Source organism: Anticarsia gemmatalis, chromosome 16 (assembly GCF_050436995.1).
Source record: "Anticarsia gemmatalis isolate Benzon Research Colony breed Stoneville strain chromosome 16, ilAntGemm2 primary, whole genome shotgun sequence".
NCBI lineage: Eukaryota > Metazoa > Arthropoda > Insecta > Lepidoptera > Erebidae > Anticarsia > Anticarsia gemmatalis.
Window position 1 is genome coordinate 839,103 of NC_134760.1, and position 20,874 is coordinate 859,976.

The 20,874-nt window shown below is 35.3% G+C and overlaps 1 protein-coding gene across 2 annotated transcripts in view; it reads right to left on the reverse strand.

Moving 5' to 3' along the window:
• The window catches only part of LOC142979119 (uncharacterized), an 80,631-nt gene extending 60,722 nt beyond the window's left edge, over positions 1-19,909 (reverse strand). Inside the window, exons 1-8 of one of the 2 annotated variants that reach the window (XM_076123875.1) lie at positions 19,771-19,909; positions 18,402-19,511; positions 16,902-17,626; positions 15,992-16,130; positions 15,351-15,491; positions 14,210-14,299; positions 12,929-13,018; positions 2,805-2,912 (exon numbers count right to left, since the gene is read on the reverse strand). In XM_076123875.1, the coding sequence (XP_075979990.1) occupies positions 2,805-2,912; positions 12,929-13,018; positions 14,210-14,299; positions 15,351-15,491; positions 15,992-16,130; positions 16,902-17,626; positions 18,402-19,511; positions 19,771-19,815 (2,448 nt within the window). In that variant the 5' untranslated portion in view covers positions 19,816-19,909. Of the gene's footprint in view, positions 1-2,804; positions 2,913-12,928; positions 13,019-14,209; positions 14,300-15,350; positions 15,519-15,991; positions 16,131-16,901; positions 17,627-18,401; positions 19,512-19,770 lie in introns of both variants that reach the window. The other variant, XM_076123876.1, reaches the window with a different exon arrangement.
• Between the last annotated feature and the right edge of the window lie 965 nt (positions 19,910-20,874).

Genomic DNA, 20,874 nt, shown 5'->3' on the forward strand with positions numbered 1-20,874 from the left:
AATGAATCAAAATTTTCCCCGTTTATGTAACATTTTTATTGCTATTCTGCTCCTATTAGTCGTAGCGTAATGATATATAGCCTATAGCTTTCCTCGATAAATGGACTATCTAACACTAAAAGAATTTTTCAAATCGGACCAGTAGTTCCTGAGATTAGCGCGTTCAAACAAACAAACAAACAAACTCTTTAGCTTTATAATATTAGTATAGATTTCGATTTAATAATATAACATCTCGAATGGTTATGAAATTGTGACCATTCGCGAGAAAATAAAGAAAATTACATACAGCTAATCTTATAAAATAGACTGGATAGGTACTAGATTCTCTATGCACCATATAGCAGTGACGTAGAGAAAGATATCAAATAACAATAAGACGCAAGAACAGACTACGGTCACATCATTGCACTAGTAATATGATCGAATATTATCCTGCATCATTTACACTACCTACAACACCATAATATCGTCAGTTAAACTAATCTAACACAGCAACAAAACATTGCGTTTCTTTGTATTGTCTTCTTGTTCTACAAATGCAGTAAGTTCTTTTGCAAGAGTTTCTTGTCCACACTCAAAACTTTCACAATTTATCGCCACAATAGAATACTTGCTCCTCATTTGAATACCTAAAATCGCACTTGGCGCCATTAACTGTCAGATTCAACATTAATTGCCTTCCAAGAATTTACCACAAACGTTCCCTTTAGAACGTGCACGTATACGTAGGTATACGTTAAATCTTTAGTTAGTATTCGTGGAAATACGTCCAAAAAACATATCTATGGAACAAAACGTGGAGTTTTAGTTTGTTATATTTACGATAGCAGTCACAGTCATGGGAGGAGAATCCGAGGGTGGGAGTGTATTTATAGACGATGTTTTCTAAGTGCATGGGAATTTATAGAACGAGTGCAAGGGTGTTTGATGACTAAAGAGATGGTTAATACGATTATTTCGCTGGCTCATCGCTACAAAGTAAGCTTATATGTGTGTTCAAAGAGATTTGTTGTAAAAGAAAATGTAAACAATATAAATGAGTGTGTATATCATGGATCAAGTTTTAGTTTCGTGACACTTTATAGTACAGGAAAATAGTGGTGTAATATGTACACATGTTTATAATAGGTATGCTATAACGTTTACTGTTTAGGTCAGTTTTATCATTCATAATATTATTGTCAATTAATACAGAGACTAAGTACTATTATGAATATGTGTGTGTGTGTATGTGTGTATGTGTATGTGTGGCATAACTACCGCATTGGGTGGTACACCTGTAATGGTAGTTGTAAGCTGCGAAAAATAAATAAATGTTGTTGAAGTATAAATAGTACTTACATTCAGGCTTACGATTAGATTCGTTTTGTAGATAAGTAATAGTAATGTTACTACTCAAACTATCGTTGGTCCATTTTTAAACTAGCCCAAAACCTATTGACGTTAAATTAATCGCGTAAAGTAACTCTACTACGTAAAGATATATCTATAAACATAAAATCACACGTTCTTCCCATTGGGGTAAGCAGAGACCAGACAACGCGACTTGATACGATCCTAACGAATTTTCTTTGCTTCATTCACATCCACACATCTTGTCATACAGAACAATACAATAAAAGTCCAATCAGTAATAATCATAATTAAAACAACCCACATTATAGTAACATACAATAAATAAATGAATATTAGTTTCATAACAGTCCTTATCGGTCATCGTAAAGAGGGGTTTAAATAGGTCACAGGAGTCACTAGTCTACCATCTGTTCATAAACATAGGGGAAAGGATCCGAGTGGCCGAGCTTTGTATTCACTACTAATATTGAGCATTTGAAGTTCAATGATTTTAGTGGTACTTATTTATAGATGGTTAATAGTATTGATAAGTAAATTGTTGAACTATTAATATGATTTGTTAAATGTTCACTTTAGAACGAAGGAAGAATAATTTAATATATTTCAATCAATTGATGTATAAATCATGTTAAAACTACATATTGTTTTTATCTGTTTCAAAGCGAGCTAACAAAAGTTCAATCAAGTTTTATTGCAATCGTGCAACACTGTAACTTACGAACTTGTAGTTTTATAAAAAGTCAACTAGCTTATCATTTCATTAGGTTGTGTAGTGAAACGGGAGAGGAAAATATATAAGTACAATATTATTAACACGGTATTTTCCTACACTTTTGATGTAAAACAATAGCTAAGAGCGGATCTTTCGCCCTAGCATGCCGGACAAAACATTATAGTAACCTAGAAAAAATATGTAACGCAAAAATATCCGAATCCACTCTGAAAGCTGAAGTAACATTGTCACAAATGGGAGCTTAAATACGAAAGTGACAACGAAGACGACAGAACGATCTAGTCACGTTTCAAAAATGATGGTCTTGACATCCAGGAACCGGAGTTTCTGGTAATCTATAGAAGAGGCCTTTAGAGACAATAGTACACTGACATAGGCCAAATAAAATAAGCCGGCATCGACTGAGCTTAGTGTCCTTCTTCTTGTTCTTGTCGTATGGTTAGTGGTCAACCTAGTGCCAAGTTGTTCAGGCCGCCCGAAGGCCTTTGACGTGGCTTAACGACTGTTATCTTAGTAGACAACAACCGGGACCGACTTTTAACGTCCCCTCCGAAGCACGGAGACGCCCAGTTCAAATACCACTATGCGGTCACCCATCTATGGAATGACCGCGCCAAGGTTTGCTTAACCCACAGATCGTTTCCCGACCGGTGAGCGCAACTGGTTACGGGCGCCTCAAATGTCCTTTGAAACATGATATGATTGGACTGACCTCTTTCTCCTGCTGCGCTTTGACGGCGTCTCCGTGTATCTTGTCTCTCAGGGCGACGAGCTCCAGCGGCCAGCTCGACACCTCCGCGTCGGGGTCCGATAGAAGCACCTGTTGATATATCACACATCAGTTACAAATACAATGTTCAAATATTATGTATGGATTTAGAATTATGACGTAATTTTGTCATTGCCAGAATACTGTACCATTACATTACATTGCATTGTGGTACTCTATATCAACCTTCCTTGAGGTTCTATTGGGTTCTGTTGCTATGAAAGAATTTTGCGCTATAATGGTCTGATTGGATACTGAGATGATTAATGTTGAGATGAATGAATAATGATAACTTATCCGAAACAGTAACAGTTTCTTGTAAAAATGAGTTTCGCATGCACAACTTTTTTGAAGCAAAGAGTTAAACAACTATGTACATTCGAGATTTACAAAAAAAATATCTTATCTGAAGTACAATAACGCTTAGAATCTATTTTATCAAAACCAGTGTTTCTTGCAATTTACACTACATTTCGGATAATTTTAGAAAAATAATACTGTAAAAATTTACTCAATTTGTTTACTTATACCTATTATAAAGAAATACGATATGATTCAACTGCATAACCAATAACTTAACGATCGAGTGAACAACTTACGATATGAGTTCACATTATTGATGAAAAGCATTGAACGCGTAAATCACGAGCAATAACATAATATAAATAGATTTATTTCTTCTACTGATAACGTGTTCACGTGGCTCAATGTTATGGCTTAACTATTGTTAGCACGTTTTCGATTAGTATTCAATGGTCAGAGATTACTTGCACCTTAACCCGTATACCTACGTCAGTATTCTTAAAGCATGAAATGTAAGTGTATATAATACATGTGTATGTAGAGTAAATTTTGTATTCTGTCATATCCATACTAATATTATAAATGCGAAAGTAACTCTGTCTGTCTGCTACTCAATCACGCCTAAACTACTGAACCAATTTGCATGAAATTTGGTATGGAGGTATTTTGATACCTGAGAAAAGGCATAGATTACTTCTACCCCGGGAAAATGACGCATTCCCATGGGAAAATTCAGGTGGCGGACGAAGTCGCGGGTAAAAGCTAGTGTAAAATAAAAGCAAAAGAGGCAGTGTTGTAATTACTCTCGGGCCCATATTTGTTTTAAAAAATGATGGTTAACATTACACATTTCACCTAAACGAGTCATATGACCTAATGGGAAAACCCCTCGGCGAGTTTTCGACAAGGTTATTCCATTTTATTATTACTTCATGCAACTTTCTTAGAGAACTACTTTGATGTACTGGTAGATGTGGCCTGTTAACTTTAAATCCAATAACCGAAGACTTTTAATCAGTATAGAGTCAGACGTAAACGTTAATCCCAGTTTAACATAAGACAATCATGCCACGCGAAAAAGTTTGTGTAACAAAATGATATATAATGATATGCATTATACATATTCACAACATTGTAACTGTGTAGAATAAGAAAAGTAGCCAATCTTCATCTACACAACGGCGTATCTTAAGCACAACCTATCAGACAAATACTACCGGCCCAGCAGAGAGACGCCAGGGTCCTGACATACATACATTTTTAAAACAAATATGGGCCTGAGAGGAATGTTTACACCACTGCCTCTATTCCTTTTACACAACACACCGTGAAGATCAAAATGATATAAAAACAAACTTACAAATAAATCACCCATATTCACTATCACGGTCGAAAAATATCCAAAAATCACTGTATTCCCGTAATAAATATTGTTTACACAAGTGCACTTATATAAGTACTATGACAGACTGGTATACTAGTGGCACATTTGACCCCTTATCACTCAGATTGATACCGTCTAACAAAGGACGGTAATGATGTTTACTACTCACCACTTCATTATATAATGGGGTTAAGATATCGCTTCCTTTTTGTTGGTCAACAAATTAATTAAGCGTTTTTATTACTTTCGTCTTTGATATTTATAGTACTCATGCATAGCTAGCTTGGTTTTCAATAGAATTTTGGATTAAGAAAGGATAAGTTATACTAAATAAAATATTTTTGTGTGTCTACGTTTTATTACCTTTTTGTAAATAAAAATAACCTTTTCATCAGAGAAAGCTTTAGTGAAATCAAAATCTTAATAATTATTATTAAGATTGTCAAAGTTTAATACATTTATTTATACTAACTATTCTAACTAATAACTTATTTATTCTTTCATAAAGTCACTATCCCATCACCACCACACCATTGCACCATTGCACCATTCACATGAAGGCATTATTTTGTGTGTGCATGTATGTTGTCAAAGCTATTTGGTTTTACCAGTCACTAGAAACATAGATGTAACTTTCAGTCAAAGACTTCCAGGATTATGAAATAGACACGTTTTTTTGTTTAGTGTCGAAATAGGCAAAGGCAAGGTCAAAGGCCTCTAAAGTCAGTGTAGACTTCATTGCCAGATAAGAGACTGAACTATTGACATCTGACTAACAGGGACTTTTAGAACAACTTTGAAATACTACGGCACGTTATCATATTTATACTTTAATATAACAAATTGTCAAAACAATAACTCGTCAAAACAACGCAAAAGTTTAAGAGTTGTGAAAACAAGACCTACCCTAGGCCTAAACACTAGTATGCTAAAACATCGCCACAGTAAAAATACAGATTTTTTACTTTTCTTCTTTAGATGGAAAGAATTGACTAGCTGCTTGGAAAATAGTATACGGTAAAGCTTATTCCTGATACTTAGGACCTAGCTATATAGACACAATCATTGCCATTACCGTAAATTTTGCAAACCAATAATTTAAAAAAAAAAACAGGTCTAATGAGAGTTGGACTCGCATTTATAAAAGTGGCAAAAATATCACGCTTTTATTTACCATGTATATTTGTATAATAGTAAGGAACAGTGATAGCCGAGTGGTAAAAGTTGGCACCTCCCACGTAAGCAGCTGGTTCGAACTCGAGGCAACACACCAATAACTTTTAAAAATTATGTGTATACTAGAAATTATCATCACTTGCTCTAAGGTTACAGGAAAACCTCTTGATGCAACCTAATGCCTAAAAGTTTTTTAGAACAGGCCTTGAAAGATATGCCAAGTGCAATTGCACTTGGCATAAAAGTGCAATTGCACTTGGCCATCGTGATGGACTCGAGGCCGAACCCTTTCCTCATTACGGGAGGAAAGCCTTTGCCCAGCAGTGGGGACATCAATAAGTAAAATTTATTTATTTATAATAATAAGGACAATAATTATATGTTACTAATTGCGTAAAAAGATGTGAAATCTTCTCATAACTGTTAATTCATGTTTTTTGCCTTTGAATTCAACCTTTTTGCACGTTAGTCGTTTAGCTTGCGTCAGTAGATTTTTTGTATTTGCATCTTATTGTAACATTGAAAGGTAAAATCAGTCAATATTCAAACTTATCATTTCCTGAATCCACGTCAAATATGTGCTCACAGCTGTAAAATGAGTGTCCGTTCGTATTCCTGGAGTTATTGACTTAGCTACACCTACAATTTGATTGTCAAGGAACAGAGGACCGCCGGAGTCGCCGTACATAACCATTTGTCTTGATGAACACTTAGCTGAGACGCAAATGTACTGCAAATTCTCATCGTCACAAGAGTTTACAATGCCTTCTCCTATCTGTAACGGTCGCTTACTCAAGTCCAGCTGTAATTGTTGCTGATCCCATGCGTTTGATAGAGGATGGAAAGTCAATCCATAGCCGGCGAACTGCACCGCGTAACCCAATAGCGTGCGGTAATCTAGCGCCGACAACCTACCATAAGTGTCCATAATTACTGGTTTAACGCATAAAATTCCAATATCGTTATCGATCCTGTAGTTCGGATGTTTTATCTGCTTGAGTACTTTTCTCTTGAGCTTTGTTTCTTTTAATGATAAAGTCATGTTTCCCCACTGTATGAATAGTATTGTTGGTTCAATACAATGGGAGGCTGTGAGTACTCTCGTCGTTGTGATGAGGGTACCGGTACATCTCCTGTTGCCTCCTGGTACTGCTTTTATGCTTACAATGTAGGGATACTTAGGGGGTAAGACGTCGGTACCGTTGACGACGCGCAGTGCTTTGTCGAGGGTATACGCAGGTGCTCGGGTCACAGTCAGCAGTGAGAGTACTATGAGTAGTGCCCGTGTGCAGTACATTATTCTCACCAGATATTTTGCACTGTATACAAAATAATAAATATCACTACAAATGACGAATGAAATGAAATATTTTTAAACTATCGCGACTTTTACTCATAATATTATAATGCAACGGGTCTTAAACGTGATTGAAAATTAAAGGTTAGGATTACTTATTTGATGTTTTGATACTCTTGGCAGCCACATCAGTCAGCCAGCGACCACCACGATACGTCGGGTAAACAAATAAGGTATCCTAACCTTGCGTTGTATGTAATATTATGAAATGAAACATGTCCAAATGATACTAACCTAATATTCCCAATTTGTTTTGGTTAATATTATTGTAATGTAATCGTTTAAACGTCCTATGTGTATATTTGAATTTTCAGTAGTGTAGAAATACGATATTTTATGTACATTATTTCAACTGTATAAAGTTGTTTTATAGCTTTTGTTCATTTCTCAGTTCAATCGATCTTGTATATTATATAAAATACAACATTTTACTATTAAATTTGTTATTCAATGAGATTGTCGCCGTAATCGAATAGTAGATGCTACAGTGATGATACTTATTGTATTCTATTTCGTCTCCAAAGCGGCTGAAATAAGTCTGATTGGACATTTTGATTACTTAAATATATATTTTTTTCACAGTTTGCCTAGATGCATGCGTCTGCAGCCTGGGCGGTAGATGGTACGACTTTTCACTAGTTCTAGGATTCAATGCTCAGGGGGGCTATCACGTATCTCAGTTGTCAAATATTTGAAATTCACTACCCTGTACATTGTTTTTTCTCTTAGAATACTGTGGTTAGCACGTTACGTCAAAGCAGCAATGTACTGAATAATGACCATCAATTTGACGTACACTAGCTGTCAACTGAGATACGTGATAAGCCCACAGGTCGAGAAAAGCGAGAACTAATTTCTTAAAACAGACAGACAGCGAAGTCTCAATAATAGGGTCCCATCTTCACCATTTGCTGAGGGATAAAAAAACTAATAATAACATTAACATTGACTCAAAACATAAAAAACGCAGATCATTGACCTAAATAAGCAAAAAAATGAAGAACCGAGACAGCGTGGGGCTAAAAAATGAGGGCAGTATCGCCAAGTATGTCGCCTATACCCTGGCTATGAGCCAGGGGACTGACAATACGTGTAAATGGCGATGAACTGCGATGCGACTCCACGCACTAATATATTTAGACAACGCGGGCTTTTTACTCGTATTTTTGTTTTGCTTTAATTTGTTGTGATTATAATGTTGTGTTGGGGTGGTCAATCTTGTTATATATTATGATAACTGGGGTTGCCATTTTGACCAAAACAGGTTTATGAGTGATTGCATTAAAACCAGTTCCCAACTAGGTAAGCATAGTAAAATAAAAAATCGTCGCCGTATATCATCATTTCGCCATGAATTCTTCTACTTCTTAAAAAGACAACTCCTGCATAAAGAATTGCTCTTATGTCGCGGGGATTTTAACAAACATACAAACAACGTACACAAAGTACAACCAGCCCCGAAACAATGATTGTGGATCACACAAATAATTGTTCCATGTGGGAATCGAATCCACGACCCCCCGAGGCAATGGTATCGGCGTGGCGACCTAAACCACTGCGCCACGGAGGCAGTCTAGTTCGCATTCCCATCTTAGAAAAGAAGTAACAAATATAATTTTCCCAAAAGTTCCTTCGAGAAAATGTTCAATATAAATAATTTACGTTCTGAATAACTATTTCAACATCCGCAATATTATTATTTTTTGCCAATGACTGCCAAGTATTGAGTTTCCAGAAGCTACATCATTTATATCTTCGGTAACAAATACGTTGTATCTATACTAATCTATACTAATATTATAAAGATAAAGAGTTTGTTTGTTTGTTTGTTTGAACGCGCTAATCTCAGGAACTACTGGTCCGATTTGAAAAATTCTTTCAGTGTTAGATAGTCCATTCATCGAGGAAGGCTATAGGCTATATAACATCACGCTACGGCCATTAATTTAATTACAGTAAACTAGCTGACCCGCGCAACTTCGCTTGCGTCAAATAAGACAGAATAGGTAAAAATTTTCCCCGTTTTTGTAACATTTTTTATTGCTACTCTGCTCCTATTGGTCGTAGCGTGATGACATATAGCCTATAGCCTTCCTCGATAAATGGGCTATCTAGCACTAAAAGAATTTTTCAAATCGGACCAATAGTTCCTGAGATTAGCGCGTTCAAACAAACAAACTCTTCAGCTTTATAATATTAGTATAGATTAAAGTTGTTCAAATACTTTGTAGTTCTTTGACATTACTTACGGCGAGTTTCTTCATACATATCTAAAGGAACCGTAAAAGCAATTCGCTTTTATTTAAGATTTGTGTAGTAAAGGCAAATCTTTTTTATCATAAAACAGTAACTATCAGTATTTACTTTACCCTATATACTTTGGCTGTTACTTTAATGAGTAATTTGGCTGTTAGTGTCTCTTATAATACTAACATTCTATCCATACTAATATTATAAATGCGAAAGTAACTTTGTCTGTCTGTCTGTCTGTTACTCAATCACGCCTAAACTTCCGAACCAATTTGCATGAAATTTGGTATGGAGATATTTTGATACCCGAGAAAGGACATAGGCTACTTTTTACCCCGGGAAAATGACGCATTCCTATGGGAAAATTCAGGTTGCGGACGAAGTCGCGGGTAAAAGCTAGTAATATATATATTAAACATGCATCACAAATGTTTAAAAGTTATAACACTCACAATCAGACCGTCTCAAAAGTGTATAAATTTACAGGTACAATACGCAACTAAGGGAGATGAAGTTGTTATTAAGCATTAAGGATATGAATTAACTAACGATTACTAACAATTGTAAACATCTGTTTACACTTAAAGCCTAGGTAATTAGGGATTTATATTTACAAAGAACAATAATTAAGAAAGGTTAATGTAAATAAGTAGTAAAAAAACACCTTTTGTTACTATAGTCACCTTTTGTGTATATTAATTACAAAACTATTATTAAATAGGTTGATGTTTTGTTATCCTTCAAAAAAGATATTTACATAAATACATGCATAAAGCACAGCTGTTATTCTCGAAGGTGTAGCCAGAAGTGTATGCAATATATACACTTTTCGCTATTTACAAAGTCCTTTGTAATAGAGGGCGAGCCTATAGGACAAAATCTCTATAACTATTACAAATCCTTTGTACGAAGTTTACGGAATAAAGGATATTTTGAATTTTAACCTGATCTATTGCTATTTACCAGGCGCGTTACAAAGAAGAAACCTACTATTCTACTTATCTAGAAATTGCATGTAGAGGGACGTTTTTATCATACGAGGTTAACATTAGGATCAAAAATGAATCCATACTAATATTATAAATGCGAAAGTAACTCTGTCTGTCTGTCTGTCTGTCTGCTACTCAATGACGCCTAAACTACTAAACCAATTTGCATGAAATTTGGTACGGAGATGTTTTGATACCCGAGAAAGGACATAGGCTATATATCATCACGCTACGACCAAAAGGAGCAGAGTACCAGTAATTAATGTCACAAAAACGGGGAAAAATTTCACCCATTCTCTTTTATTGGACGCAAGCGAAGTTGCGCGGGTCAGCTAGTATTTCTATAAATGAAATGAAACTTACACGTCTCTTATAGAATGGCAAATGATTACGATCAGGCATTTCACATTACTCCTGTATCACCACACACTGAGTCTATATTTCAACCACTAAATATAGTCCAAGTAATTTAAATATAACTATAAGTCACCACAAATTATAAATAAACGACTATTGTTCACATTGTTGCTACTTCACGAAACAACCGGGTAGAGTTTAACAATATATGGGTAATTTACGAATCAACCATATTTGCTTGTAGTTCACTATTACACGATAACGAAAGCCACTTCTCAAATTCATTGAGACGAGTTTTATAAGTACAATCACATTTTCGTTTCTAGTCACTTCACAAAACAACCAGTTAAAGCACTATTTAGCACGTAAGGTTTGCGGTTTAACTAGCCGGTACCGAAAGACAGTTCACGAAACAACCGGATTTTATGCACTTTGACATATAATTGTACTTTTTATCACACTGTTTATCCACAGTGAAGTTTTCAATGTAAAGTGTTGGCGGGAACTGGGAGTACGAGTAGGATATAGGCGGGTGAGTCGGTCGTCGTATTTATTAATGTACCGTGGCACCTGGCCAGCAACGGCCACAGTTCAACCAAGTACTAGTTAACTGATTTCTCTAGTTAACGAACTTTTATTATTTTAACTAGCTTCGCTACACGGATTTTGTCGTCTTGTGTTTATTTTTGTGAAATAGGTCGTATGGTTAAGGAGATCTTAGTTCATAGTTGTAGAGATAGTTTCAACAAACAATCCACTTTTTTCATTTTGTTGGGTTAATGTGTAACTTGCGATATTTCATCAAATTTGAATCCGTTCAATATCTTTTGACTATATTGCGAGTAAGAACTTACATCCACCTTCACAAAACAATACCATATATCAGCGGGACATAGTCAGCATCAACGAAAAAAAGTTACTCTGTCGCCAATCAGTTCCTTAATCGTGCAAATTGTATCGAGAACTTTGTTTTTAAATAATATACAGAAAAAACAAAGTTTGTACCAAAAATATCGGTCCAAATGACTTCGTGGAAATACACTCCAAATATAAGATATAGGTTAAGTGAATCATATCGTCATACTTATTACATTTCGTTTATGTGCTATAAAACTTTATTAACGTTTTAGTTACTCATCTTTACGTAGTTCCGTTTATTGAGAATTTACGTTACAGTTAATGGTATATAAAGATAAATAGGACATGGAAATATGGGAGATTATCAAGGTAAGTATGTATTTAGTTGCGAAACTCATAATACTTTCGGCGGTCCTCGTCATAAGAATTTATTATTTATTATTAATATTTATTTATTATTTATTTATTTACTGCTGGGGAAAGATCTCATCCCGAATTTTTTTTAACCCATTACCTATAACTACAAGCTGGGGAAGGATCTCATCCCGAATTGAGGAAAAGGTCCACATTTTTACTGATTTTGCATACTCTCAAATATGCCTTAAGAAATTTAGGGCATAAGGTATTTTGTCAGACGGCACTTCGTCTAAAGTAAAAGATATAGCACGCTATACCCAAAAAGCGGGATACTTGGGCTGATAATCAGGTCACCTGACATTGAGGCTATGAGTAAAAGTATCGTTACACGATTTGTGTTGAGGAACCCGTTTCTATAACCTCACTAAGACTACGTTTCCATCAAAGACGTGCGAGATTACTGAAAAAAACTTCACCAATAAGCTTAGCCGTGCCAAAAGTTACTTTGTCCTTAAGCATTCAGTGGAATTTCTTCGCGTATCTTTCGTGAAAAACCCCTATGCGTTCTTAGCCAGTTGCGTTAACCAGTCGATAAGTAGTGCAACCGTTTTATTAGTAAGTCGTTATGTTAATAGTGGCAAGCCTGTAAGCATCGTTAATAGAGGTAGTATAAAATTATATGATACAGAAAGATAGAAAAATATACACATAGCATGGAATGACATTAGAATAATGTTTTAAGGTTATATTCTGTAGATAGTGTTACATCCGAACTTTAGAGAAAAATTTGGATAAAGGGTGATAACAATATTGAAAAACAATCACATGCCAACTTATTTGTGAGATATACCAAATACAAAACTTTCTCGAATATAAAGAAATATTTTCTAAAGTTTTTAATCAATCACGTTTTAGCTTTTAATGTAGCATATCAATTATTTACAAAATCTCACATTATTCACTTTAGTAAAAAAAACTTCACTCTGTATATCAATTGTCAAAATATACAGAATATAACCTCAAAACCCCCACATACCTGCAATTGTTCCTGCAGATGGTTCACGACCTCCTGCCTGACCTGATCCCTGACCTCATCGAGTCGTTCTTCGAGCTGCACCTCCATCTTCTACAGGGCGATGACGTGATGACGTGATGACGTCACGGCGCCAGGATTATACACACACGAGCGTGTTAGTGGCATTCCAAGCATGCAGGAGAGAGACAGAAGGTTTTAATAAGTGATTGAATAGAGTGGGTTGAATTGATTTGAAAATGTTTTGTGGAATTATATCATGTGTTTGTGAAAGTTAAGATTTGTGGTCGGGTGTTACCGGTACCTTATTTTTGTGGCTTGTTTGACTTTTTTATGAATTTTAATTAGTTAGTGAAATGGAAGATATGAGAAACACAAATAGACCAAAATAATAGTTGTCTTCACATTTCATAGTAAATAAAAAATAAAGAATTTACCTTTGAAACTATTGCTAAAGTATGTTTACAAATAGTCATATACGAAGTTAATATTGTAAACAAAAATATACTATAACTCTTAACAAATTAGTTTACACAAAAACATTACAAAATCAATTCAAATTCACCCCACAATTCCTTCAAAATATATACAAAGTGCTATTGAAAATTAGACCTTATTGCTTTATATACAAAGGTGGCATTATTACATTTACACCGTGACCTTTAAGGTGTATATTCGTGTGTCAAGAAGGAAGTTGTATAGGACAGATGTCAAGCCACCGTAAGCTTGTCTTTCCCCTGCATGCAGTTATGTACATATATTATGTACAGTCATTAGTAAGGACTTCAGGAGGCCTGAAGCAGGTTGCCTAGGTAATTTAGTAGATATTTTACATAGATTTTATTTACACACCCTAAAGAAAATTCTTAAATTTAAAAGTTGTTGTTGCACTTGTTTAAACAACAGATGGCGTTAGATACGCTTTAAAATATTGGAACTTTTTGTATATAACAAATATAATGAGTGAAATTAGTGTAGAAATTCGTTTTCATGTATTTTTCAAATTACTGTGACTGATGAATAAAATAACACAAGTTCAAAATGAACAATAAAACTTAATGAAAATCTTTACATAGAGCTAGTTTGTTGCCAATGTGTAGTAAACTAATCTTACTGAAATTGTATGGACATCACAAAGAACATCTGCGAACATTTTATACAGTGTATTGTACAGTTATTAAAAGCAACACAAAGTTAGAAGGGGTCACAACATCGAGTTACGATCATCAATGTACACACGACATGACATGCATACATATATTTATATAATTTTTTATTACTAACCTTTTCCAACTCCAGATCAATATCCTGTTGGTAGACAACGTTCGTTTCTGTGTTCTCTGTCGTTTGTATGTGGGCCTTCAGTTGAGTTATCTGAAAAGACGTTGACAATATACTAATAATGGATACTTTCGTATCATTTAGTGTATGTTAGCAACAGTAACTTTTACTTTTGTGTTGCGAATTTCGACTTATGTCGTGTAAGAAGGTTTATTTCATGTAAGTTTAAGTGCAAAAGGGCGTATACGTATACGTATCCGTTCATACAACTTAATCGAAAGTTTAGGGAAAACGTGCGTATACTAAGTGTCATACCAATTTATCAATTCAGGGTACATATAAAGTTGTTAGATACTTTCGTTATGAAATTTTGTGAATGATAATCTTGCTCTAATTTAACCCGTAGCTTTTGTGATTATCAAAGGTTAGGCCTTATTTGGAATTACTTCGCCTTAGATCGATAACTTCAAACTACATGTGCGTGCGTAAAGTACATGTTTAACATCATATTTCTGCCCAAAAAATTCTAATACCTGAATAGAAACATAAAGAACTTTCATTACCCATTCCATTATGCGAGACAGTTTCAAGGTCCCGCACGAAAGCTACGCGTCCTACCATTAAACCTTATATACAGTTATCTAAGAATACCAAAGGTATCGTGATAGTAACAAACTGTTGCTGAAAACTACATATTTAACGTTCGCGTGACTGTATACCAGTGGAAGCAGACGAATAAATCAGTCTCTGACATTACCTATTTTTATATTACAAAGGTTACATTTCTACTTATTAAAACTTTGCCCTTGTCTGTGTTCAAGCCTAGAATATTTTACAAAGAAGTGTAGCTCGATATTCTACTTTCAAAACTAAGCTGAACTAAAACGTAGACTATGCAACAGACAAGATTCTAAAGAAACAAATGACTTTATGTGAATCATTGTTTTTTAATCTTCCTTAACAAGATAAACTTTAACAGTACATACATACAGGTGTTAAGAAATGGGTTTTAAGTATTATCGCACTTAAATATTGTCTACAAGTCTCAAAAAGCCACTGACACTGAAGGTAGGGACTGGAAATCGTACTCAAAACCTGATATCATACTCCTCCCGTCTAAGCTTTTACTTGATGTTTTTCTCACCTGTTCATCCAAAGCAGCAACAGCCTCTCGATGCGTAGCCTGCAGTTCATTAACATACGCCACATGTTCAGCCTTGAGCTCGTCCAACTGCTGTTCATACTTCTTGCCGGCCTGCTTGAGCGCGTGCTCCAACTGCGTCGGCTGGAAGATGTGGATCACGTAAGTTTGCTGCGTAATACATTAATTGGATTATTTATTGGGAACTGTTGGATGTGGCCCGCCACCGATGATCTGATGATTGCTTTTGTGTAGCTGTATGAGTCTTCCGGCATGTTGTGTTAGCTTAGCAGTAGTTACCTACTCATTTGGACCAGCTTGGATAGGCTGTTCAAATTTCACCTAAGGTACGATGTTCTTTAGGTAAGATTATTCTAGAAAATGTAGCATTTTGTGATATTGACAACTTTTTAGAAGGAGAACGAAAATATAGAGTTACAAAGAAATGCCTGGACAAGCTTTAGCATAATAAAGAAAGCAGAAGTAAATGCAGAAATATACACGAGAAAGACCTGAAAAACCCAAAAATACTGTTCTTCAAACATCGAGCTCCTAAGTTTCCCACCTGTTAATAAACATAAATGAAGCGTTAGTAATGACCATGAGCATGAGTACTACAACAGAACATCATATAGACTACGTACCTCTAGCGAGAGTGAAGGGAACTCCGCGCTGCGCGTGCGGCGCCGCGCGCAGTCGCCCGCGCCCGCCGCCTCCGCGTCCAGCGACGACGCCGAGCCCAAGGGAGACGCGCACTTACCGCGCCACACTTCTTCTGAGTAACTGTTATATAAAGAGATATTAGTTTACATCCATCTATACTTAAAAAGAAACATAATAAAAATAACATATACAACAGGATAAAATACCGCACTAAGGATCAAAGAGACAATTTCGTGAGCTTGACTTCATCTATGACATTGGGACATTAAAAAGCGAGATTTTTTTAAATAAGAAATAAACTTTTAAAAACTTGCTGTATTATGGCTTGTCGGAGAAATCTAAAAAAACATATTTGCTAAAATTAAATTTGGTGCAACTAAGTGCACTCTTTATAAGCAAACTCAAGTGCGAAAATTTCACTTTTAATTAAATACCATTGATTCTTTATAGTGCAATAAAAACAAAGGATTCACAAGACTCACCTTCGCTTCGGCCTTGATTGCAAGCAAACATTAACAATTTATTAGTAATTATCACGCCGACCTTGTTCATTGGTACTAATAAAATACTTAAATAATGAATTAATTTTGAATTCATTCATACGTTTTTATAGACACGATAAAAGCAATTGAAATTGTAATGTTCAATGAATACTGAACTGTGTTTTAAAATTGGCACAAATTCTAGTGCGCGCCAAAACTGTTTAATGCTCGTACACTTGCGTATATCTTTGCGTGCAATTTTCTTTCTGATACATTGATATTATATTGGAGTGAGCTTAAAGTCTGAGTCAAATGACACGTTTAATTAAACCTCCGATAGATAGCTATTTAAGAAGAAGAGAATTTCGTACAGAAAGACAAAAAAAAAAAGAAAGCTTTAACAACTCACCTCCTCTCCATATCGGAACATTTTTTCTCAAAATACGTCCTTAAATTCTCCATCTCTTTCTCATGTTTGATATCAAGCTCTTGTCTCAACGCGTCTATATCCGCATTGCCCGCCTTCACTGATTCTAAGAGCTCTCTCAACCGCCTCGTCTCAATAGAATAAGCCTGTTTATCTTGCTGCATTTGAGATTCCAACTCCTTTATCTCAGTATCGTTGTCAATACGCATCTTCCCTATTTCATCACACAACACTTGTATCAAACTTTCCCTGAGCTTATTACGTAAATTCTCTTCTAAATAACTGTCGAGCTTATTTATAATAGTCGACAGTTTATTCTCGAAACCAGTTTGAAACTCATCAGATATGTCGGATGATCGTAAATCCGATTTGGAGTAGTTAACAACAATTTCTTCTTTATCCATGTCTTTTTCTCCATTCGAACTTCTTAATGACGATCCACCGCTCATGATAGCTGAATAAAACTTAGTGCTATCATCTTTTATCATGCTCTGGTACTTCATGAAGTCAGATAACTGACCTTTGACAGTATCGTTGTCTGAATGAGACCTTTCTCCAACAATATGTTGGAGGTTGCACACTTCGTTCGTTAGATGGTCGTTCTCATACCTAAGGTCGTCTCGTTCGCGGACCGAACGCTGTAATGAGACGGTCAGTTCTTCGATTAGATCATCGCGCTGTGTGATAGCGGCTTCCAAGTGCACAAGCTGAAAGGACAGAAAGCGTTCAATACACATCACATCCACATGTAAGCAGGCGGGATATTAAATTATATAGGAACATGAAACAAGCATTTAAACATTCCATAATAATATGTACATAAATTAATAACACCCCTCTTTTAGCGTCGGGGGTTAAAAATAAATAATTCAACAAAATATTCAAACAATTTCGAGTCAAATATAGTAGAAAACCAACAAGTTAAATCATGGATTTAAAACACGAACATAATGCCTCAAAATGCCTTGTAATTCAACAAGAGCCATTTATTTAATATTTCATTAATTCATCAAACATTTCAGCACAATTTTGAACACATTGTAAATAAACTGATGTCAAACTAAGTAATGTCAAATAACATAAAAACATGTGCAACCTTCTTGCAGATTAACTTTTAAGAAGATAAAAAACACTATGCCATATAAGTAAAAAAAAACATAACACAGAAACTCCATGCAGTGAAATATGTAACAGGAAAACTATTTCCTAGATCAGAATTCAATGATTACTGTATATTATGTATATATTAGTGTACTAAAAGCAGTGAAACAAAAATAAACCATTTATTTAAATAAAATAAAGCCTTACACAAACAAACTAACAGTGAATATAATACTTTGCAATATTCTCGTATACCAGAAAGTGTATCTTATAGAACGTTAGTACATAGCATGCCATTGGTGTTAGAAGCAGGAACAACAAGCATAACAATATTAAACAGAGACACACACATAAACAAAACCCATGTACGTATGTAACTACCTTAGCATGATACTCTTCACAAATTGTCTTATAATCTGTAGTCAAAGTACTAAAGGACATAGTATCTTCAGCCGGCATGGACTTAGGCATTGACGTCTCCTCTGGTTTGTCCGTCTTCTCCTTAATTTCATCTTCCACAGTCAATTCTTCTATCAATAAATTAGCTTCTACTTTATCACTGGAATAACTTTGTTTATCTGGCGACAATGACAATGATTTGTCACTGGGCAAACTCTTGTCTGGAGACATTTGTAATGATTCTGGTGAAGGCACTTTAGATTGCTCTTGGTCGTCAAATACTTCTTCAACTTTCATACTGTCTCCTGCTCCCACAAGGAATGGTGATAGGAGGTTTGGAAATACTGGTATTTGTTCTAAGTTTGGTTCTATAATAGTAGCACCTTCAGGAGGAGGCCCAAAGATTATTTTGGCTGCTGGGAAAGAAAACTTTGGAGCACCCTGCCCCCTTATATCTAACTTTATTATCTCTTCCGACCCAGAACTAGCTTTTTCCGGGGAATCTGTTTTCTCTGAAACCTCATCCGAGTTATGTAATGATAGTTCTGATTTGCTAGATTCTTCATTTAATGAGTCTAGGTAATTGTCACTTCTAGGAGACAGGTTTGGTGTGTCGTGTTCACTGGGTTCTGCCTTCTCTTCAGACAAATGTGACTTCTCTTGTGTTTCTTTAGATAAATCTGAAGAAGCTAGATTCACAGGGCTCTCTTCACTTAATAGGTGTAAGTCTGATATTGCATTAACATCTAAGGGCAAAGACGAGCTACCTTTGCTCGGGTCATGAATACTATGATTGTCACTAATGGGTGAATGAGGAAGTGGAATGTTCAGGGAACTATTTTTAGACACTTTTTCCAACTCAGCCTCGACTTTAAGAAGTGCCTGGGTTTTCGTAACATTGTCTGAGTCAGTAGAATATTCGATTTTGGAGGGAATATGTTCCGATATAGATTCAGTCTTACTGTCGTCGACATCGTGAGAAATCGGGTTTTCGTCTGTGTTCTCACTCGCCTGAGTACCTGTATTTGGCTCGTTTGAAACAGTTCCTATACTGGGTATCTGTTGAGAATGCACGACATCCGGAAGAATGTTCTAAAAATAAATAAAAATTAAAAATAACGATGTTAAATTCTGTGGCCTTAAGTGGAAGGTTTACACGAAAGTTTATAATATTCCTGAATGGATTACTCAACATTGATGGTTAACAGACAGAGGTAGATCAAAGATAAATTCAATTAAGCCAGGTAAGGGGCTGCAGCAATGCATCTCAAAACTATTTTTAACGTATTATAAATATCTTGACGCGAGATTGATTTCGCCTAAACAAATCAATTAATTATCAATTACTGACCTTAATTTCAGACGATTGCGGTGGTGACTTGTGGGGATCATCCATAATTTAACAAATTCATATTAAAATCAATCGAATATATCATAGAAAAAGCCACCAAATTCGTTGTCAAGACGACGTTTCACACTTTCAAACAAAATACAAACGCCATTTAAAAAGTTACGTTTCGTTTCTTGCTAGAAACGTTATTCCAATATTAGAAGATTCGGATTACTGTGCATTATTTCAGCAAATAAGTAATGGAATCTGAAATGGTCAAAAAATAGTTAGTTAATTGTATTAATTTGAGAACAACGATACAAAAATACACCATACATCTTTTTTATATGTCAAATTCCGTGAAAAGAAGCAATAACGACCAACTTTTTAAAAATTGTAAGGTATAACACACACTAAAATAAATGCACTCAAACGCGAGTTTTTCTAAACCAATTATTATTGTATCTCTTTTTTTTCATATGCATAATTTTATTGTGACTGTTTTGATTGATGTGATTATTTTGATAATTAATACCAAGTACAATAATTACAAATAACTGGCTTGTTCTTTAAATGTCCCTGCCGTAGAAACAGCATGTAGCTTTTCTGCATCACAACTTGAGTCCTCCTGATCAGGCTCAGCAAACACACAATCTCTCTGACTATAAGCCCGATCTACTACAATTACTTTCTAAAAAACAGCTGGTCTGGTATCTATATCTACATGTGCAGGTAACTGTATATCATCTTTGTAAGTATATTGACTGACTTACTGCAATCTGTGCTGGGTCTTAGCCTCCTGAGTCACGTTTTGTTTACGGTAAATTCGTGAGCATTAAATAAATTATTACCTTACATAACGGCGACGCCAACACCCGCATTGCGGCTTGCTTTATCAGTAACTTAAAAGTAGTATGGACCAATAAATGCGTAAGTGGGTAGTTAGAACTAAACCCTTTAGATTAAATTAATTAATAGTCTCCAATTGTTTCCAGCCTTTGCTAAACAAACGCTAGTTTTTATAAAACAAATATAAAATAAATAGTACCTACAGACCTACCTTTCTATCATATCAGCGACGCCTTTAAAAATGACAGGTGTGTAGTACTCGTAACCGACAGTCCT